Source organism: Medicago truncatula, chromosome 7 (genome assembly GCF_003473485.1).
Source record: "Medicago truncatula cultivar Jemalong A17 chromosome 7, MtrunA17r5.0-ANR, whole genome shotgun sequence".
In the NCBI taxonomy this organism is placed as follows: Eukaryota; Viridiplantae; Streptophyta; class Magnoliopsida; order Fabales; family Fabaceae; genus Medicago; species Medicago truncatula.
This window is the reverse complement of record NC_053048.1, coordinates 51,099,421-51,120,804: the sequence shown is the minus strand read 5'-3', so window position 1 is coordinate 51,120,804 and position 21,384 is coordinate 51,099,421. Positions and strand designations below refer to the sequence as shown.

Genomic DNA, 21,384 nt, shown 5'->3' with positions numbered 1-21,384 from the left:
ACCAAACACACCCATAGAAGAGGAAAAAACAAAACGTGAATGAGTGGGACGGTTGCTTTGTTTACATAAGGGTAAAAGAGTAATAAAAATAAAATAATAAGGTTGTTATTGGAAGAAAATGTAAAAAGCCATCAATTATAAACTAAAAAGGTACTTGAAATAGCTTCTCAAAAAACGCTATAAGCTCGTGAAAAAAATTTGTTATCAAACACATCACATTTTCATCCAATTAGTTTATAAGCTAATCCAACAAACTATATGGTTGTTTTTTTGTGTTACCAAACACAGCCAAAATAAAGCCATATACAAAAATAAATGATAAAAACCCAACAAAATAATCGTAAATCATGCGTAAACAAGTCCTTTTGAACTCGTCGAGTCCACCATATATATATCTGACTTACCCAACCAAAACGAGCCACGAGTAGAAAATAGAGAGAAAAGAACCAAACGAACTTTCACCGCCATTCTTCAAAACCCTTTCGCTTTCGAGTCCATAGCTTCATCGATAGTCTCTTTCTTCATCGCTCTGCTAGGGTTTGTATTATTCTTTCTCATCTAACCTTTCATTCTCGATCATTTCTTTATCGTTGTTATCATCTCTCCGATCGTCAATCTTTTTAGGGTTTAGGGTTTATTAATCGCTGTTTTCGTATCATTATCATTGTTTGATATAATCGTAACGAGCATTGTACGGAATCGTACCGATTATTTTTGTGATGTTAGGGTTTAATATTGGTTTAGGGTTTAGGTATTGAAATTCGTTAGGTATTCGCTGTTTACTTGTTTTCTTTCGTTCTTTCAGTGTTATTCGTTCAACCTACGTTCATATGCATGTAATCGACAAAACCTAATGTTTTTGATATTGATTCTGATAATATTTTGTATTCTTAATGTTGCATTTGTATTTAATTGACAAAACCTAATGTTTTTGATATTGATGCAGCAACAATGGACCGGAAAGTAATTGATTTTGATCAAGGTTGGGCCTACATGGAGAATGGGATTAAGAAATTGAAGAGAATTCTTGAAGGATTACCAGAAACTCAGTTCACTTCTGAGGAGTACATGATGCTGTACACGTATCCTTTTATCATTGGATTTCAGTCACTGTTTTTACTCTCTTGTATTAATGATTAGTTTTGGATTTTGTTGATTAGCTTTTGGATTTGTTGATTAGCTTTTGGATTATGTTTGATTGCCTTGGATTAATGATTACTTTTGGATTTTGTTTATTAGCTTTGGATTATGTTGTTTTGGATTGATGATTAGTTTTGCATTTTGTTGATTAACTTTGGGTTATGTTGATTGTTTTGTATTATTGATTAGTTTTTTTGCATTTTGTTGATTAGCTTTGGATTATGCTGATTGTTCTGGATAATTGATCAGTTTTGGATTATGTTGATTAGCTTGGGATTATGTTGATTAGTTTTGTATTTTGTTGTTGGGGTTTATCCTTAAGTCAACCATCACAGAACCATCTATAATATGTGTACTCAGAAGCCACCACTTGATTATTCGCAACAGCTTTATGACAAGTACAAGGAGGTTTTTGATGAATACATTAGATCTACGGTAGGGAAACCTCCACTGTTTATGTTTTTCTTGCTTCATTTTATAACATTTGTCTGAATTGCTTGTTATATGTGACTTACTGTGCTTTTTACTTTGTTTTTTTCTAACTTATCTTGTATTTAGGTTTTGTCTGCTGTAAGAGACAAGCATGACGAGTTCATGCTGAGGGAGCTTGTCCAGAGGTGGTTAAACCACAAGGTCTTGGTTAGGTGGCTTTCACGCTTCTTCCATTATCTCGATCGCTACTTCGTTGCACGACGTTCCCTGCCCCCTCTCAATGCAGTTGGGCTTTCTGCCTTCCGCGATTTGGTGAGTTATGGATCTCTTACCAATATTTTATACTTAGTATAATCTTATTAATGTCTATGTGCAATGCTTTTGTCTGCCTCAATCAATACTCAATGCACTGTTAATTTAAGTCAAAAGCACCCAATTTCATTAACTGCAGGTTTACATGGAGGTACGAGTCAATGCTATGAAGGCTGTGATTGTTCTTGTAAGTCCATGGCTCTACACTATGATGATACAACCGTATTTTTGATGATCTCTGTGAAATAACGCTGATTCATGTTACAGATTGACAAAGAACGTGAGGGCGAACAGATTGATAGATCATTGTTGAAAAATGTTCTTGACATATTTGTTGAGATTGGTATGGGTGAAATGGCGTTTTATGAATCGGATTTCGAGGCACACATGCTTGAAGATACTGCAGATTACTACAAAAGCAAGGCTACAATCTGGATTGAGTCTGACTCCTGCCCAGATTACATGCTTAAGGTAATGTATTTGGATGGATACCAACCTATATATATATATTAAATTTTTTCCTCACTTTGACTTCTCCTAATCTACTATTTTGATGTGTCTCATGACTCTCATTTTATTATTTTTCGTTCTTTAAATATTTTTCTTTAAATTTAGTGAATAGTAACATTGATTTCAAAGAGGTTTCACCACATCTTAATTTCAAACAAATGATTTTGAAAAATAACTTAATGATACGGCCAAACTCCAAAATTTGATTTGATTTTAATGTAAAAGTGGTGGTATACATTAACGATGCGTATGATTCACAGAAATTTACATTGTGCACGGCACTTCCACATAGACAAAATATTTTTTGAAAATATGGGGACATAATATTTTTGGAAAATGGTAGTGACTGAATGAAACCACATGTTTCAATGTCTGACACTGGCACATGTCGAACACACTGAACATGCTTTCAATTTGAAGTGTTGGTACCACTAGATATCCTCTGAACTCAATTTCAAAGGCACACACACACACACACATATATATATATATATATATATATATATATATAATTCTTTCATTGTCCGAGACCGACACCGGCACATGTCGAATCACCGAACATGCTTTCAATTTGAAGTGTTGGTACTACTAGATATCCTTTGAACTCAATTTCAAAGGCATATATATATATATATATATAATTTTATTTTAATTCTTACATATCACTTTCATAATTTAAAATAATCTTTCTCTTATTTTTTGATTTATAGGTTTAAATATAAAAAATATGAATATTGTGTAATGCAAGGGGTACTTGCTAGTGTGTTAAGAATTTTTATCCATGTAATTGCACAGGCTGAGGATTGCTTGCGACGAGAGAGAGATAGAGTGTCTCACTACCTGCACTCTACCACTGAGCAGAAATTGGTTGAGGTAAATGTAACTCAGATATTTTTGTCTTGCTTTCATTTAAAAAATTGATTGGATGAAGGATGATAAGTTCTCAACTTCCCTTCCTTTAGTAATGTTAAAAAAGTTCTCTAAGATTTTAAATGTCTAAATAGTGTTCCTCTTGGAAATATGGTTCTATACTTTGAAACAGACTCCCCTTTGTTTTTTTTGGTGGACAAACTCTGTATAAAACACAATTCTTATTATTTTTTTCTTTTCATTTTAATAGAAAGTGCAACATGAGTTGCTGGTAAACCGTGCAAATCAGCTACTTGAGAAGGAGCACTCTGGCTGCCGTGCCTTGCTTAGAGATGATAAGGTATTTGACTCATTTGACTTACTTTTCTGTTTGACGGTCTTCACTCAGTTTAAGCTAAGTTTTTCCATTCCTTGAAAGTAAAAATTGCCTTTGTTTTGTCATCTTGCCTTAAATACAATGTCATAATGTTTCAGTTCCAAAGCAAACATTGGATGGCGAGCTATTGTAAATTTTTAATCTTATCCCTAAAATGAACTTACAAAATATAGAGTTAACATGTGGAACTTCGTAGATTTTTTAAAATATCCCTGGATTGAAATGCCGTTCTACATTTTGTTTCCCACACAAAATCAAAATTGTGAAAGCAATTATTTAGCATTCCTACCCAAATAGCACTTCATCATATTATCTATGCATATTTGGTTCACTATCTCGAATTGCTTTGTCTTAGGTGGATGATCTGTCTAGGATGTATAGACTGTACCATAAAATACCTAAAGGACTGGATCCGGTTGCCAATGTATTCAAGCAGGTTGGTTTCTTTATGTCATTGCCCAATGCTATTTGTTTAGATTTAGCCTTTGTTTTTTGTCTTCTTGAAATGATGTATCATGATATGATTGTCTGATTGCAGCATATTACAGACGAGGGTATAGCTTTGGTTCAACTGGCGGAAGAAAGTGCTAGCAATCAGGTTTAATACATTCCTGAATATTCTCACTGTTTTAGTATTGTATCCTCTGTTTCACAGTACCTTCAACTCGGTGTTCAGTGGACTGATTACCATGGTGTTATCTGATAAGATCATTGGTTTTGTACCATAAGTCTGCGCTCTTAGTTTTGTGATTCTGATCAAGTGTTGTCAAATGGCGGAGCTGTGGCAGATTTTTTTAATTGCCACATAATGTTTGCCATGCCATCTGCCAAATGCGCTTCAGTTTAGTTATATGTTTTGCCTTTATTGATGCTAGGAAGTACAAATATGAGTTTGCCGTGGATATTAATGTTTATAGGACACAACGTGCTATAATATGACATAACATACAATAGTACAAAAGTTCATGTATATACACAAAACACAATTCTTAAATCAAGATAGAATCTGTATCTTAAAAGTTGGCATGATTCATTTCACTGTTTATATATTATAATGTTATTATCTAATTTTTGTGGTATTGCCTTCGACATTGGTATAGAAGTCTCATGCATTTTACCGTGTATTATTTCTACTGACACTGGTGCATCTAAATTTGCTTCACTTTGTTGATAGTTTCTAATTGCTAATTGCTGACAAGTTTTCTTTTCTATTCTTTGCAGAAAACTACAAGCAGTTCTGGCTTTCAGGATCAAGAAAGTTCCTGCACCTGATTTTTATTTTTTTTATTTTGTTATTTATTACAATAGCTATAAAAGGTCTGAAGGTTAATCATGTGAAATTGCAGGTCCTTATCAGAAAATTCATTGAACTGCATGACAAGTATATGGCATATGTCAATAATTGTTTTATGAATCACACCCTTTTCCACAAGGTATGTTGAGGCAATGAACACTTTATTAAGCTATTCCCGTTGGACAACATACTAAATAATAGAGCGGTTTGTAGTATATTTTTTTTTGGCCCCTCACTCACTATGGTCCAATTGGTAGCCCAAATTAATGTGCCTCAAATTGATAAGTAGATAGTTGGAGGAAGAATAGGGTACCTAGGGAAGAATGTGGAAGGGAGAAAAGTTGGCTACAAAAACTGTAAAAAAGGAATCATTTACTGAGGGGGATGGCCTGGGAAAGAAGGGGAGGGTTTGATTTGGTCACAATGACTTGATCTTAGTTTGAAAATTGAGATTATTTTTTTAATGTTTTTTTTATATTGCGTCTTTGTTTTTTTTTTTTGTCAATACTTAAATTTCTTTCCAAAAGTCCATGTGTACTGTCGCTGATCATTGTCGATTTCATCACCTCAAATTAAAGAATTGTTTTCAGGAAATCATGTCTTTTGTCTGAATCTATCAATTTTTTCCAGGCATTAAAGGAAGCGTTTGAGGTATTTTGCAATAAAACTGTTGCTGGTAGTTCCAGTGCAGAATTATTATCTTCATTCTGTGATAATATCCTTAAAAAGGGTGGAAGTGAGAAGATGAGCGATGAAGCCATTGAAGAAACACTTGAGAAGGTAGCTTTTGACCGTTTAGGTTTTCTTTGTCAGATTTTGCATTAGTATGCTTGTGTTACCTAAGTTGTTCAATTTCTACAGGTAGTGAAGCTGCTTGCATATATCAGTGACAAGGATCTCTTTGCAGAATTTTACAGGTCAGATTTTCAAACTCTTCTCGCTTGATTTGGGTTTCATATTATTTTGTGAACTTCGTCTGAAGAATTTTATATTTACAGGAAGAAGCTTGCCCGAAGATTACTTTTTGACAGGAGTGCCAATGATGAACATGAGAAGTGTATTTTGACAAAGTTAAAGCAACAATGTGGTGGCCAGTTCACATCAAAGATGGAGGGAATGGTAAGTTGACTTTGTTGCCAGGCTAACTAACTAACCAACTCTTGGACATACGTTTTATTTTTTCAATCAGAATTTGTTGATATACCTTAAATATGCAATTTCAGGTGGTTGACTTGACATTGGCTAGGGACAATCAGCTGAAGTTTCAGGAATATCTTAATGAAAACTCAGATGTACATCCTGGAATTGACCTGACAGTTACTGTTCTTACCACTGGGTTTTGGCCAAGCTACAAGTCTTTTGATCTTAACCTCCCTTCGGAGATGGTAGGAGCATATTTCCGATTGTAGTTATTTAAGTTTCCATTAGTGCTCTCTGTTGAAGACAAATCTTATTTAACACACTAATATGATCAATTGTTTGTTTCAGGTCAAGTGTGTGGAAGTTTTTAAGGGCTTTTATGAAACAAAGACAAAACATAGAAAACTTACTTGGATTTACTCACTGGGAACTTGCAACATCATTGGCAAGTTTGAGCCAAAAACCATAGAGTTAATTGTCTCAACCTATCAGGTAATTCCCTTCCTTGAGACTCATCCTCTTCTGTTATGCTGATTATTGTGACACTGAAATAATTGTAAATTTTCTTCTACAGGCTGCTGCCCTGCTACTATTCAACACTGCGGATAAGCTGAGTTATTCAGAGATTATGACTCAGCTGAATTTGACTAATGAAGACCTAGTTAGATTGCTTCATTCTCTATCTTGCGCAAAATATAAGATACTTGCTAAGGAGCCTAATACTAGAACAATATCCCCAAATGACAGCTTTGAGTTCAATTCCAAATTTACTGATAAAATGAGAAGGATAAAGGTTTGTATTTACTTTCAACCCTCATAATATTTAGAACTTAGCTAGCCAGGTTCTCAATTCTTTTTCCCTGTTAATAAAAATCTGAAACTTTGGTGACCATAGATCCCTCTACCGCCTGTTGATGAAAGGAAGAAGGTTATTGAAGACGTTGACAAAGATAGGCGATATGCTATTGATGCAGCAATTGTGCGCATCATGAAGAGTAGGAAAGTTTTGGGCCATCAACAATTGGTTTTGGAGTGTGTTGAGCAGTTGGGGCGCATGTTCAAGGTAAAAACTTGGCTGAGTTAATTTTGTTAATGTAAACGAGTTTTGGTGCGGAAAGTACCTTAGTTGCTGTAGAAATTTTGGTTTAGCCAAGTGATTTAATTCACATTTTAATTTTTAATTTTCTGTATTGTATTCATAGCCTGACATCAAAGCAATAAAGAAGCGGATTGAAGATCTCATCACTAGGGACTACCTGGAGAGGGACAAAGAAAATCCAAACACCTTTAGGTATCTGGCATAGGTAAAGGTACTATTGTACAGCGTGGTAAGAGTTGAGGAAGTACATTTGAGAATTCCCTGGTTACATAATGCTGTAAATGACTAGTCAGATACTTTCTTAGTACCAGTGGCAAATTGTTTTGCATACGTGAGGAGTATTTTTTGGATGAAGCAGACACGAGGACATACATGTTACAATTTTATTTGTCTCCATACAATCAAATCGGTATCGTTATCTAGTTTTTTCGTGTCCATAATGGAAGATTTAACAAGCGTCAATTTAATCCAATACTAATCCCCCCCCCCCCCCCCCCCCCCCCCCCTCACTCACTCATATATATATATATATATATATATATAGTCGACAATTTTTTTATAACGACAACAATTAAATTTTAGTCAATTTATTGAAACTTATAAATTTTAGTTGAGGTTTTAATTTTTTGACAACTCTAATTCAAAAAATAAAAATTAAGAACAGGATTATTGAATTGACTATAGGTTCAATTGAATTGAACCTTAAAAGAAGTCTTTTTTTTTTTGGGTCATAATTGTTGGCAACAATTTATATATCAACTCGCGGGGGAAAAATGGTATTTTCTTAATTAAAAGATGCGATAAGATTTTTAAAGTTTTTAAACCGCAAAATTGTAATTGGTTTGACAACACACTTAAATCAAACTAGTTTTTGTTTACAATTTTGCTTTAATATTGTTTGATTTTCATGGCATCAAATAAATTAGTTTGACAATTAATTGTAATTGGTTTAATAAACACACTTCGATACGCTTTAATATGCTTTTCTAGTTGAAATTTAAAAGATCATATTAAATCATGTAAGACTTAATTATTAATTTAGATTGATAGAGGATTATTGCGTCAAAAAGAAAAAGTGATAGATAGAGGATTATATGATAGAAAGTGTGTATTGTTAGCACAGTTTTTAATTTCTTTTCGAAGTTCTTTGAAATTACTTTGTTTAAACTCTTAATTCCAGAGTTTGAATACGACTCTATTTTGTGAGAAAGAGACTTTTTAAAGTGTTTTTTTTCTTATTTTATTTACTGAAAAAGTAGAATTGCTTTGACAAATTGCGAATAAATATAGGAGCTAAATGAAACGTATTTATGGGGTATGAGATTGCTTTGGTGGACAGGGTAGAGAAGTAAATCCTTCAAAAAAAAAAAAAAGGTTAGAGAAGTAAATGAAAGAATGATAAGGAAGTTGGAAGAATTCTTTTATAGTCATAACCACAAATAAATACTGTTTGGATACACACATTATAATTTTTATTTTTAATAATCAAAAGGAAATTGCTAATACAATAATTTAATATTTCAAAAAATAGCTTTTTCTTATGTGTGCAAATACTATTCATTTGTGTTTGTAATTGCGAAAGAATGCCCCAGGAATTTGATAATTCTATGGTGTCCATCCACAGAAAATTATAACATATACTTCATCCCGTATTAAATTGAGATCACATATATAATTTATTCAATAACTTTGAAAAATAAAAATTTGTTTATATTTGTGATCAGAGAGAGTAGTATCATATCGATGATCTACCATTTTGAAAAAAAGAAATTTGTTTTTGCATGAAATTTTTAATCATATATTGGTGAATCCGGTGATTGAGTTGAATGAATGTAATTGAGACAATCTGCTAAGGTGGCCACATTTTATGTTAGTATCCCACTATTTCACTGTATTACATGATTGCATTCAAGATGTCCTTATTAATGAAATGAGATCATTATCTTTCTGTCAAAAAAAAAAAAAATGCATCTCCTCGTTTGAAGTAGTTTTTTTAAAAAACAATGAAGATCCTCATAACGGATGAAAAATTCTATTAAGAGGTTTTTAAAAAAAAGAAAAGAAAAAGAAGAGGTTTTTTCCTCAAAAAACAAAAGCTGAACAAAATAACACACCACTCCATCAAATCATCAAGAGGTCTAGTGTTTGAAACCTAAATAAATTGAACAAATTACCAATGGTATAACCAATATACGGTAAAGTCAAAATTACGAACTGTCCAAATTTTGAAGTTCATTGTAGAATTATATTTTTTTTTCCCTCTAAAAAATAAGTTCAGCTATGCTGGCAACTTGGCAAGAGTCAAAATTTAATATTTAATTTGAATGTTCAATCCAAGCAGCTGTTGATAAGATATAGTACTTGTATTCTAAATACTATTGACAATGGAAGAAGAAAGGAAAAAACTCCATTAAGGTCAGTTACAGAGTTTGCCAGCTAAATTCCAGCTCCACTTTCAATTTGCTTCTGTGACTCAACCTGCAAACAAATACATTTTTGAGATTGGAATCAAAAATATCACAAAAGCTCAAGCAGAGTACCGGTGTGTATGTAATATGTTTAGAATTTCTTTTCATAATAAAATTTAAACTAACATAATACTCATGTCATTAGTCAAAAAAATAAAATAATACTTGTGTCATGTCTAGTTTTCAATGTTGAAGTTAACGATAAAATATATCCGAAAATTATTATTTTTATGCTATTAAAATATTGCACAAAGTAGTAATTATACTTTGAGATCATGCAAAAGTGATAGAAAATGTACCTATCAGCTTCCGCATAAGGCAATCACCAGCTGCGCTGTCTCTGGCCTGATTCTACTGAGTTTATTTACATATCGACTCCGTTGCTTCAGGAAAAAAAGGGTGAAATGCAACCAAGAGTTAGAGATGCTTTCCCATTCACTTTGCTAACTAGTAACTACCAAAAGAAAATTTCACTGGACCAGGAATACACTTTGGTAAATAAATGACCTACTTTAAAAAAATCTTGCTGTACATCTTTCCTTTATTGTTTTCTGATTGTTCTCTATCCACAAGAAAATGAGAAAAAAAATATAGTTCTACCACTAATCCCAAAATTGTACAAGACAAGAAGACAACCTGCAAATAAGTCATGATTCAAATCAGTAAAAAATGACGATTGAGAAATGAAAGTTACAGAAACGGAACATGCATCTACCATTACAAAGAAAACATGAATGTCCATGTATTAAAACGAAAGAATCAAAGGAATGCTCACCTTAGTCTTACTCTCCTTGATGACCAAGAGGAGTAAGTGCAGCTCCCACTGGTATAAGCAATGCAAAATCAATGGCTGCCTTTCACCAGAAGTTACAACTTTTACACATTTACAGATTGAAAAAATAATAACCCCTTCAAAATGAGAAGAACAAAAGATGGCAATTAATTTCAAAACTTCTAAATCTATCCATATCCACCAATCATATCTTCAATTAATGATTCTGATGTATCAAAGTTGCTCACAATCTGCTTTACAGAAGCTGACTTCTGAATGCCTCCAAACCATCTCAGGCTTGCCAAAGATTTCACAGCATACGGAAACACCTAGGTGGAGACGGTAATAGCTTCATCGGTCGGCAAGACTGATTGAAGATCCAACATAATAAAACCCTGCCCTTCATAACTGAATCTTTGTCGCTGGAGGTTTTATACATGACAAAAGAAACATGTGTTCTTAAGGGCTAGAATCATTTCACGACTAATCAGACCTTTTAACGGTTAATGGCCTCCACAGCAAGCCGTACCAAACGTAGTAACCCCTCCACATCTTGAAAGCTAAAATCAAGGGCCTTCTTGATAGAGGAAATACCATCTGAATTCTTGCCAACGCCCAGGCTTGCCTTTGCAGCTGCAAAAGCATTCCGTGATTTCCTTGAGGCTTCCATGGCAAAATTCACATCCTGAGCCTGCAATTGATACATCATTAATTCCAATGCCGGCATGCTACCCAATATGATGCCTTAAACAAAGTAAGCTTTTAAAGTTTTATAGGACAATATCCTCCAACATTTGAATGGGATCGATTTTATTAATATCATCCTTCTATGAAGAACTATGTACTTACATAATTGAGTATCCTCACAAAATTCGGACGACTCCGTGCGGAAATAACATGGTTTCCAGCAACCTGGGGTGAATTGACACTCTTGGATAGGGCAACTTTGTCAGCTACTGTAGGGTTGTTAACATTGTCAACATCAGAGGCTGATGATGATGGAGATTCACCTGACAAATCAAACAAGGTCCAAAACAAAAAAATATTAGAGTTTTATCTATATCCATCTCATCGCCACCATAATCTCAAGGTGAGTAGCCCGTTCATGCGATTAAAGGAAAACATATTTTCCACTTGTTAGCAAGTAGCAAACAAATGAGCTAAATTTAACTTAGCTTATTCCTCTTTTTATTTGTCTCTTTCCCATTCTCTTGTTCATACATTAACTTACAAAATAGATAATGTATCCATCATTCTGCTATATGAAATTCTTGTCATAACGGCAATGTTCAGATAACCTGTCATAATGCGCATGACGCTATAATTTTTTGACAAAAATATCATAAAGTTTTACAAATGCCGAAGCTATGATTAATATTATATGTTTACTAATCAGACACAGATGGTTTGGTAGGATGTCCTGGACGAGATCAAATGGAAAGTGAAGAGTTCAGGCAGAAAGAATCAAAACCGTAAAAATAACACAACATGATATCTTACCAAGAGGAATCATTTGCAGGGCTGTCTGCAATTCATGCCGATCTCTGCTTGCACTAGTGTGCGAAGAATATATTACCCTCATATATGCCACCTCCGTGCATTTGTAGGCCAGAGCAGCTGAAGCCATGTCTTTTGATTTCTCATATTCATGGGCACAAAACCTACCAAATGTAAAACATCGACATCAAGATGGTGTTATGAGAAAAATACAAGGCAATAAATCAATCACATGAGGTATGAAATCATGTTTACATCCTGTATATAAATAAATATAAAAGGAAGAATGTTTTATACCAGTATTGGAAACAAGGACGACAATATGATCCTTAAAACAAGTTAAAGCAAGGTGACAGGGAAAAACTGTTCTTACTCGCACAATTTAGCTGTGCTGCTGTACATCTGCTTTGATTGAATCATCTCATTATGTTTAGCGTTATCGTTGTTGCCAGATTCTAACAGAGAGGCTCCATTAAGAAACTTAAGGGCTGCCTGGAAGTATAGATTAGTGCTCTCAAGAGTGGATCCAGAATTCTGTATGATAAGCCTAAAGTTAGAAAAAAAACACCCAGAGAAAAAACATTAAACGCTAAAAGGACTGTGCAAAAACCTTGAGACGGTCTGCCAGGTGCTTAAGATCTTTAGCTTCTCTCACAGCATTGTTAGCAGCATGGCTATATGAATCCTTTCTAACGGGACTAGGTGCATCGGGCTCCTTGGACCTGTGTCCATTAAGTGCAGGATTTCTGGACCCAATTTGCTGAGTTCCATTTATATGATCAGCCTTTTTAAATTGCTTTTTTTGCAGCTTTGACGCATCATCAACTTTGGCCGGATCAACTTCCATATCTCCATTCCCTTTTTGGGAACTAGCGGCTGGTCGTGGGCAATGACTCAAAGTCTCAACTTGAGACTTCCCTTTTCCAAGCACTTCTTGATCAGCAGGTCTTTCCGAAAGAGACCTCTTTGAAGATCTTCCGGTATCACGGTCTGCCAACTGATTCTTACTGGGAGCATGTAATGGTTCCTGTTTGCATAGTGCATCAATACGAACCTCTTGAATGTCATGCTCCCTCTTTACGTGATTCTCTTTTTTCCTACTTTCATTTTTTACTGTAAGGTCTTTCTTGCTAGCAATATTCTCATTCTGATCAGGATTGAGTCCGAACTTCTCCAACTTAACTTTTTCATCCCTATCATTTGCATCATGCAGCGGAGACTGATCTGGCAGTTGACTAGGAGAACTAGAGCTCTTGACTTTTACTTTGGGGGGCTCTGACTTACAGCCCTGCTTGTTTTCCTCCAAACCTGATTGCGTGCCAGTTTTCCTTGCATGAGACACATTATCGTTAGCATAATAAACACCAGTCCTATCTTCACCGTGATGCTTAATCTGCTCTGCAGCTGGATATTCCAGGGCCACAGTTTCAGCACCACTATCGGGATAATGGCTGCTTGTTTGACCTTTAGGCTTAGTATCTGTCGTATGATCAACACCCTTGCCCTGAAAATCAGACCTGTGGGCCATGGTGAAAGATTTGTCCTTCCTGGCCGTTTCTGATCGATCACTTGCACCATCATCTTCCCCGTCTAAGCATCTTCTTGGACTATCCACAGCAGCAGTATTATGAGGCTCATCTTTCCCCATAATTTCTCTGTTTGATAACTTATCTGTACTTAAAATTCTTAAAGGCGAGGAAGAAACTGATTCCACAGGGGAGCCTTTCACTTCCTGGAAGCTGGCTTTGGTTTTATGTGAGCCAGAGACCTTAGAAGAGCTTGAAGTGGCTGCAACAGAAACCTGCACAGACCCCAAGTCCCTCTTTGAACTGTCCATTCTATCCATGCTCCTATGTGAATGATTGCTCCCAGGATTTTGCCTGAAATTTTGGTTCTTTGTGTGACTAACTTTTTTGTCAGTCCTGCCACTGCCTTTACTGGCACTTGATTCTTTGCCTTCAGATCTTGAATTTCTTGCTTTCTTTTCCTTCCTGGAGTCACTGAACTCATGCTCAGAAATTCTACTCTCGTGTGGGCGAGGATTACCTGTGCTACGAGTTTGAGCATCCTGATACTCCTTCAATTTCCTCTTTTTCACACTACCAATGGAACCATAATTCCCCAAATCCAGGGACCCCTCATCCAAGGAACCCTGGCCCTTATCGTTTCTCTTCTCGGTAGAAACTGGTGGCCTGTCCTTTCTAAATTTGGAGTCACTCGATGAGGAGCGGCCTTTCTGTCTAGGTCGATCTTTGCCAGCTGAAGTGGTTGGCATAGTGTTGTTTGAGCTATGACTGATCTTCCTACCGGTTCCATTCTGTTCTGGAATCCAGTCTTTATCAGCAGAATGAACCTTGTCAGTCTTACCTTTCTTGGATGGCCTCGAACAATCTTGATCAGGATCCCTCCTGCTTTTCTTATTCTTTGCATCACCTGTAAACAAATATTCAGAAATTAAGATAACATTATACAAATTTAACAGGTCTTTGAGTGCCTATATATCAGTTGATACAGAATTTCTAAGCACAGTGAATATGCAGATCAAGTAACCTCTATCAGAATTGTACTCTGGCATCCTCGGCTTATTTTTGTGTCTCTCCCCTGGAGCATCAGCCTCGCTCACAACCGGAGATTTGTTTACATCATTTAAGCTCCTACTTTTCACTGATGACTGCATGTTTTTCTTTATAGAATATGAAGGATGAGAAACGCCATCAGTGATGACCGCATTCACTGATGATATTTCTTTCGCAATTTTTTTCTTCCCACCAGGCACAGCATGCATATCATTATTTAGATGGCGTTGACCAGGATGCTGGAAAGTTGACCCAGTTCCTCCCATCATAACACTTCCCGAGATATTTTGCGGGTTGCTTTGAGCATCAAGAGAATGCACTTGGTATAGAGAAAAAAGAGCTTTGGTGGTTTCATCCTCACTAAAACTACATCTATTCATGTCAGGCCTGCATAAATATGCACATATTACTCCTGTGTCATAAACAAACTATTTCAAAAGCTTAAGTTGCTACATAAAAGCACAGAATGCATACTACTCTAACACCCCCTTTTCACATAAGAGCCCTTTGATTTTGAATATGGATAACATACAAGTCTATTTACCTTAAGTTAAAATTCAGATTTTTATTAAAATCATGAAGGTAGCAAGGATTGAGCTCTAGACCACTTGGCAGTAAAGGCTTTGATACCATGAAGTATGAACTAACAATCCCAAAAAAAACTTAAACTCGGGTAGAGACACATGAATGGTTGTTGGTTTGATGTTATTTCTCTGACAATTTGAAAGAGAAAATTTAATTTACTTAGTGTGTTATTCAGCATAATCAACAATATAATGTGTTATCCAGCACAGTCAATAAGCAGTTCCCAATTCCAATTATATTTTAACATCTAATGTAGTTTTGTTAGCACGTTTTTACTGCACTAGAAGAGCAAACATTTGAGCAGGAGAAAATATGTAGCTTCGTGGAGGATCAAACCTCTGATACAGCATCACACTCCATCTCAAAAGACTATTTCCAATTTACCTCCAAGCTTTGTTAGTTCTTGGTATTTTTAATAATGAAATGAAACATGAACAAATATATTTAAAAGCTTTAAGCAATTAATTAGAACTTACAGCCAATTAAGCATGCTACACAGCCACTTTTCAGGTAGGCTATCAGGATTTGTGCCAGCAGGAAGAAGACGCCATTTATGACACCTGTCACACTGTACCCAATTGTCTTCCATCTCAACAGGAGGCAATATTGCAGGAACCCCATTTCCGTTCTCTGCATCAGTACTAGGTGCAATTCCAGTGCACCAGACATTTGTGGCTGTTCTAGGATATACTTCTGCTGTTAACGACTTATCCATTTTCTTACCACCAGATGTCTCCTTTGCTCCTAGATTTGTTTCTGGCGTGCTCCTCTCAACCGCCTCAGATTCCTTCGGTTTAGCTTCATAAGGGGTCTCCGGCGAATCGGTTTTATCCTCATCTTCTTCCAATTCTCCAAAGAAATCTCTATAAGCATCTCTAGCCTTCCCAGAACCCTTTTGTACTTTGACATCTTCAATTTCATTTCTTGATGTATAACTATCATCAGTACTCCTTTTTGTTTTGGGGATCGAAGAGGATCCAACCTTCATGTTTTCTTTTTCCCTCTCGATAATCACGGTGTCATGAATTCCCTTTGATTTCTTCTTCCCCGCAGGATATGAATGTTCTGTCACAAAAGGCAATGTCGTACTGTCTTGTTCGCCCAGGCTACCTCTTTTTTGATTAGGCTTCTTAGGAGGCTCTACACATTCAGTGTTTGATGTTGTCCTAACTTTGGTGTCATCGAGCAAAACCTTGTCTCCCACAACTTTCCTTCCAGAACCTCCTTTTGCCCTCTCAGAAAAACCATTCACTTCGGAAGATGCCTGATCCACCCCTTCCTTTTGTGCTTGGTCTGACAAGGTTTTCTCCTTCACCACACCCTTGTTGGCTTCCTTCAGTGAATTACATGTCCCATTGACGTCCTTTACCGAGTCTTCACCGAGAGAATGCAAATTGGACAGAAGAGGAAGCTTCATGGTGTTTGAAACTAATTCCTCCATAGTCAATGCATCTGCAGCTTGTTCTTTTCTTGACGGCCTTCCCACATCATTACGAGTATTCTTCTTACTGCAACCCTTAAATTCCATCGAGGACTCATAGTCCTCTAGGGACTTCACTTTTTTCCCTCCCAACAATTTTCTGTCACCTTTGACAATATTGGATTCATTTAGTAACATGCCGGAACTTTCTGGGTCATCTATATGAACAAGACCGGGGATGCTATCTCTGGTACGCACCTCCTTCTCAGTTAATTCAATGAGATCATCAGGAAGAGGCGACAGCGGCACAGGGAAGGTTGTGATAATCTGTTCCAGGCCACCATTTAAAAAATACATCCAATCAATCTCAATCCGAAGGAAATAGAGAATCTAATTGCAGGCAGATAACTCACCTTTAGGATACTGGTCGGAGATTCAAAGGGAGCATCTAGAGGGCCACGAGAAACTCCTTCACTTTCTGAGGGGCTGTCATCCGGTGATGATGACGGTGACACATCTAGACCAAGTCCACTGTATATGGCAGCATTTTTCCGTGTTGACAAATCGTCAGGAATTTTGATTCGAACCTTCAGTGTCTTCTGGTCTGATATGCTAGCAGCTTTCGTGTTTAGAGACTGATACTTAGAATTTAATGCCTCGGCATTAGTGATTGACATGCAACTTTCGTTATTTGTTCCATCATCTAAAGAGAGTCCCTTAATTGCAGCCAGCCTCGAGGAGGTAGCAGAACCTGGGCCAAGTCTCGATAGTTGAGTTCCGGTTGAACATTGTACAGCATCCACTTGTCCACTCTGTATATAGTACAATATCAATTAATATAGAGTATACTGAAAACGAAAAAGTAGTGCAAGGGCTAGTCTTAAAATCTTATATAGAATCAATAATTTTGTCTTTAAAAAAATGTGCCGCAAACATCGATGCCTAATGCCTCGTTTTGGAACCATAAATGTACCTCCGAGTGCAAGTTATTAGGAGATCTAGGTGAATTTTGACTATGATTTTTTTGTGGAGTCCTTGGATGAGTCCAAGCAGGAGAGCGCTGATAGGTAGGCAAAAATGATCCATAACCACCAAATTTTGCCCCTGTAATATCATTTCATAATATCATTAGAACAAAAAACGTATTTATTATGTAGGCCAGTGTGAGATGAACCATGGTTCTAAGTTAAAAACTTACCCAGATTCTCAGCGGACACCCCACCTTCAAAATCTTTCTGAAAGTGTCCAAGGACATCTTGAATTTTGTCATCCTTGAGTAGGAAAAAAAAAATCAGAAATCATTGAGAGAAAAGAAAAAAGAATGACTGATTGCAAAAGAAAAAACTAAATCTAATTAACAAAGTCAGAGATTCAGACAATAGTATGCAAACGAAGAGCATCCCCTAAAGCAACGGCGGAACAATGCTTGAAGTTTCGATTATCGATCTCAAAGTTGGAATTAAATTTCATAATTAACAAAGTCGGAAATTCAGACGAGTAATAATATGCAAACAAAGAGCATCCCCTAAAGCAACGATGGAACAACACCCGATGTTTCGATTATCGATCTCAAAAATGTGTTAAATTTCATAAAAACCAGAGTCTGAGATTCAGACAAGTAATAAAATGGAACCAAAAGAGCATCCCCTAAAGCAACAGAACAACGCTCGATGTTTCGATCATCAATCTCAAAGTTCGCATTAAATTTCATAACTAACAAAGTCAGTTATTAAGAAAAGTGATAATATGGAGACAAAGAGCATCCCCAAAAGCAACGACGGATGGAGCAAAATCCGATGTTTTGATTATTGACCTCAAAGTTGCGCATTAAATTTCAAATTAATTAAGTTCCTCGATTTCGTCAACACACATAATTCCCAAAATATCAATAGTTTTTTGAAGCATAAGTGGTTAGAAATGTATTTCATGTCTCATAATTATAAAGGAAAATAACAAAACTACTCCACTCTCTTTCAGTTCCCAAGGAACATTGTATATATACAAGTCAATCTTAGGGAAAACAGTATTCCAAAACTGCAAATAAAAATTCACAAGTAAAAAACACATAATCATTGTAACATTTCCATAATCAGATCCAACAAATTGCTCAGAAATTACTTCAACTACTCAATGCATCAAGTTGAAATCACAAAAACCACAACAACAAAAAAAAAATCAAAAACCAAAATCTTCCATAAAACTCACAAGACAGCAAATCAATTAAACTCACAATAAAATACACAATTACATCATCAAAGTTATACCAACCAACCATTGAATTGAAACAAATTAAATTCAAGTTATAGATCTAAGAAAGTAAAACAAGACAATATTGAAACTAGTAAACAGCAAACAAAACATATAGAACACATTAAAGGAAGTAAAAAGAGGCTTACAATGTAAGAAAGGGCAACATCAGGATCAACAGTGGTGTCAAAATCTTGTTCACGGTTTTGATATGAAAAAGCTTCGCCTTCTTCAAGCTCAAACTCCACCATCTCTCTCCTTCTACTACCCAAACCTAACCCTAACCCTAACCCTAATCCCTTTATTTCATCCCTATCTCCAGCAGAAATCATTCAAATAAAAAAATTCACCAAAAAAAAATCACAAAAATTAAATAAAAAATAATCAAACCCTCCAACTTAAACCTTCACATTGAGAAACCTTCTTCCAACTCCAACTTCGATCCATTCTTCTTCAGAAACAAAAATCCACCGATAATTGAAAATAATTATAATCAACACGATTATGTAGAAATCAAAACCTCAAATTCAACCAAAATAAAAAAAAATGAAAAAATTACAACAAAATTAAGAACAAGCGAATCGAAAAAGAAATGAAAAGAAAAAAACGTGTGTGTTGAAAATTAAGAAAGTTTGAATGTTATTGTTTGTAGCTACGATCGAATCAACAACACAACAGAGTTTGTGTTTGTTGTCTCTGTCTTTCTCTCTCTTCTCTCTGTTTTTGGTGAATACAGCAGCCGCGTTTTTTTTTTAATTATTTAATTAATCATAATAATTATTTATTTTTCGTTATAAACAATAATAATTTAAGAGAAAAAACAAAGAAGGGAAGAAAATGCGTGAAACAAAGAAGGAAAACTAATTTTTACCCTTTGGAATGGAATTTATTGATTTTTATTTTTTATTTTATTTTATTATGTTTGTTTCTACTTCAAACCATTCCTATCCTGTTACCTTGTCCGAAAAGAAAAACAGCGCATTAACTAACGCGCTTGTGTTTCGCGCGTGTTTTTAACTTGCTTGTTTGTCCATTTTTATCATTTATTCGTTATCTTCTCCTTCCTTGTTTTTTTCTTTCTTTTTTACTATGCCGCTTTTCACATTTATTATTACTGCTACCTACATTCTTACATTTTTTTTTTTTTTGGTTTTAGATGAAGTGGTAATCCACTGAAAATAAACTCACACACAACTGTGAGGTCCCGGGTTCGAACCCGGGTCACAACGTCCGGCCTTGCAATTTTGGCATTTGCCAGTTGAGCTAGGACTTCTAGACACATTCTTACATTTATTTATTCAGAAAATATATTTCTTAAGTTAATTTTTTTAATGACTTTATTAAGTTAATTTAGTAGTCCGACTTATTATATTTAATTTTTTTATTGCTTACAATTTGATTTCAATCCAAATTTTTGTTTGTCTAATTACTCAGATTAAACTGACATACTTTGAGGAAAAAGTAGTGAAAATTTAAGTTGAGCTATTCATCCCGTATATTATTGTTTTTACAACTATTAATTGTTATTATTTTTTTGTCAGAATCTAAATTGGCTTATGAAAAATTGTGATTAATCAAGTTGCATATTTACTAAATTATTTATTTACTCACAAAAAAAAAAGTTGATGAATGTGGAATCAACTGTATTTATGAATTGTACTACTCTTGGACAGACAATCTCACTCATTCCATGCTTATGTTTCTTTATTAGATAAAATAACAAGTTTGTTGGATCATATTCCAGGTTTGGTGTTCAAACATGTGTATGTATGTGCAGACTTTTTGGCTAGGTTAGGGAGGAACTCTACTCTTGGAGTAACAACTTGGGTGACACCTCCTGATGAGCTGCTCTCATTGCTCAACTTTGATGCTTTCGATTTCTAGTTAGCTTTTGTTTTTTGTTTTTTTACGACCTTCACCAAAAAAAAATTGTATTTATGAATGCCTAACCAAAAAATTGTAGTGGTATTTACCCCTTAGGAAAAAAAGTATTTATTTATTTTTTTGAAGGAAGGAAAAAAAGTATTTATGAATAGTGTGCTTGTACATTTATATACAAAAAACGACGAATACAGACAGATACCGTATCTTTGAAAATTATGAGAATCGCGAAAGCACGGGATCTAAACTATGTTTTTCGTTCATTCGTTGGTTAGGTGAATTTGATAAATCTTTGTGGAATGATCAATTATGGTGTGGTGTGCAGTGATAGAATTTTGATTCTACAAAGGTAAACACATGTGACATGTCATATGCTAAACGAGCAAAGAATATTGGAGTGTAGATAGTGCTTAGATTGTTGAATTTTGTTTGGATTTATTACCTATAGAATTGACGAATTGTTTTTCACAACTTTATATTTCTATTTCTACTTGTGAAATTGTTTATTGGTTGAGAAACACTTGAAAGTTTGCTTATAATAAAAATGTACTTGAAAGTTACTTAATATCCACCTTTTTCTTGGTTGGAAAGCTGTATACGAGTGTTTTATATTGATGGAGAATAATGCCATGGAATGTTGTTTTTGTAGTGATTGTGTTTGTATATACCGCAAAAGGCAAATGTTTGAATTGATTTAATAATCACATACAGGGTTTCATATATTGTGTTGTAAAATTTGTCAAAAAATAAAAATACTGTTGTGTT

At 35.1% G+C, this 21,384-nt stretch overlaps 2 protein-coding genes across 3 annotated transcripts; one reads left to right on the top strand and one right to left on the bottom strand.

Annotated features, from left to right (window-relative positions):
* Positions 1 to 377: 377 nt before the first annotated feature.
* LOC11425891 (cullin-1) lies at positions 378 to 7,595 on the top strand. The gene is made up of 20 exons (XM_024770636.2): positions 378 to 537; positions 947 to 1,082; positions 1,476 to 1,575; positions 1,699 to 1,884; positions 2,024 to 2,071; positions 2,152 to 2,355; positions 3,190 to 3,267; positions 3,515 to 3,604; positions 3,996 to 4,076; positions 4,179 to 4,238; positions 4,862 to 4,894; positions 4,987 to 5,073; positions 5,565 to 5,714; positions 5,796 to 5,851; positions 5,933 to 6,053; positions 6,158 to 6,319; positions 6,423 to 6,566; positions 6,649 to 6,867; positions 6,970 to 7,137; positions 7,277 to 7,595. Exons 2-20 carry the CDS (start codon positions 952 to 954, stop codon positions 7,376 to 7,378), a joined length of 2,220 nt encoding a protein of 739 aa, XP_024626404.1. The 5' UTR covers positions 378 to 537; positions 947 to 951; the 3' UTR covers positions 7,379 to 7,595.
* Positions 7,596 to 9,454: 1,859 nt separating this feature from the next.
* On the bottom strand, positions 9,455 to 19,490 carry LOC11433070 (cysteine-tryptophan domain-containing zinc finger protein 7). Of its 2 annotated transcripts, XM_024770165.2 has the most exons (14): positions 18,888 to 19,490; positions 17,690 to 17,762; positions 17,465 to 17,595; positions 16,905 to 17,303; positions 15,548 to 16,818; positions 14,461 to 14,873; positions 12,521 to 14,343; positions 12,284 to 12,444; positions 11,914 to 12,074; positions 11,263 to 11,423; positions 10,417 to 11,104; positions 10,153 to 10,277; positions 9,941 to 10,024; positions 9,455 to 9,651 (listed from the first exon to the last, which is right to left on the bottom strand). In XM_024770165.2, the coding sequence occupies exons 1-11, from the start codon at positions 19,068 to 19,070 to the stop codon at positions 10,910 to 10,912; spliced, it is 4,971 nt and encodes a 1,656-aa protein (XP_024625933.1). In that variant the 5' UTR covers positions 19,071 to 19,490; the 3' UTR covers positions 9,455 to 9,651; positions 9,941 to 10,024; positions 10,153 to 10,277; positions 10,417 to 10,909. The 2 variants fall into 2 exon arrangements, with proteins under 2 accessions (XP_024625933.1, XP_024625935.1); XM_024770167.2 differs by lacking the exon at positions 10,153 to 10,277.
* Between the last annotated feature and the right edge of the window lie 1,894 nt (positions 19,491 to 21,384).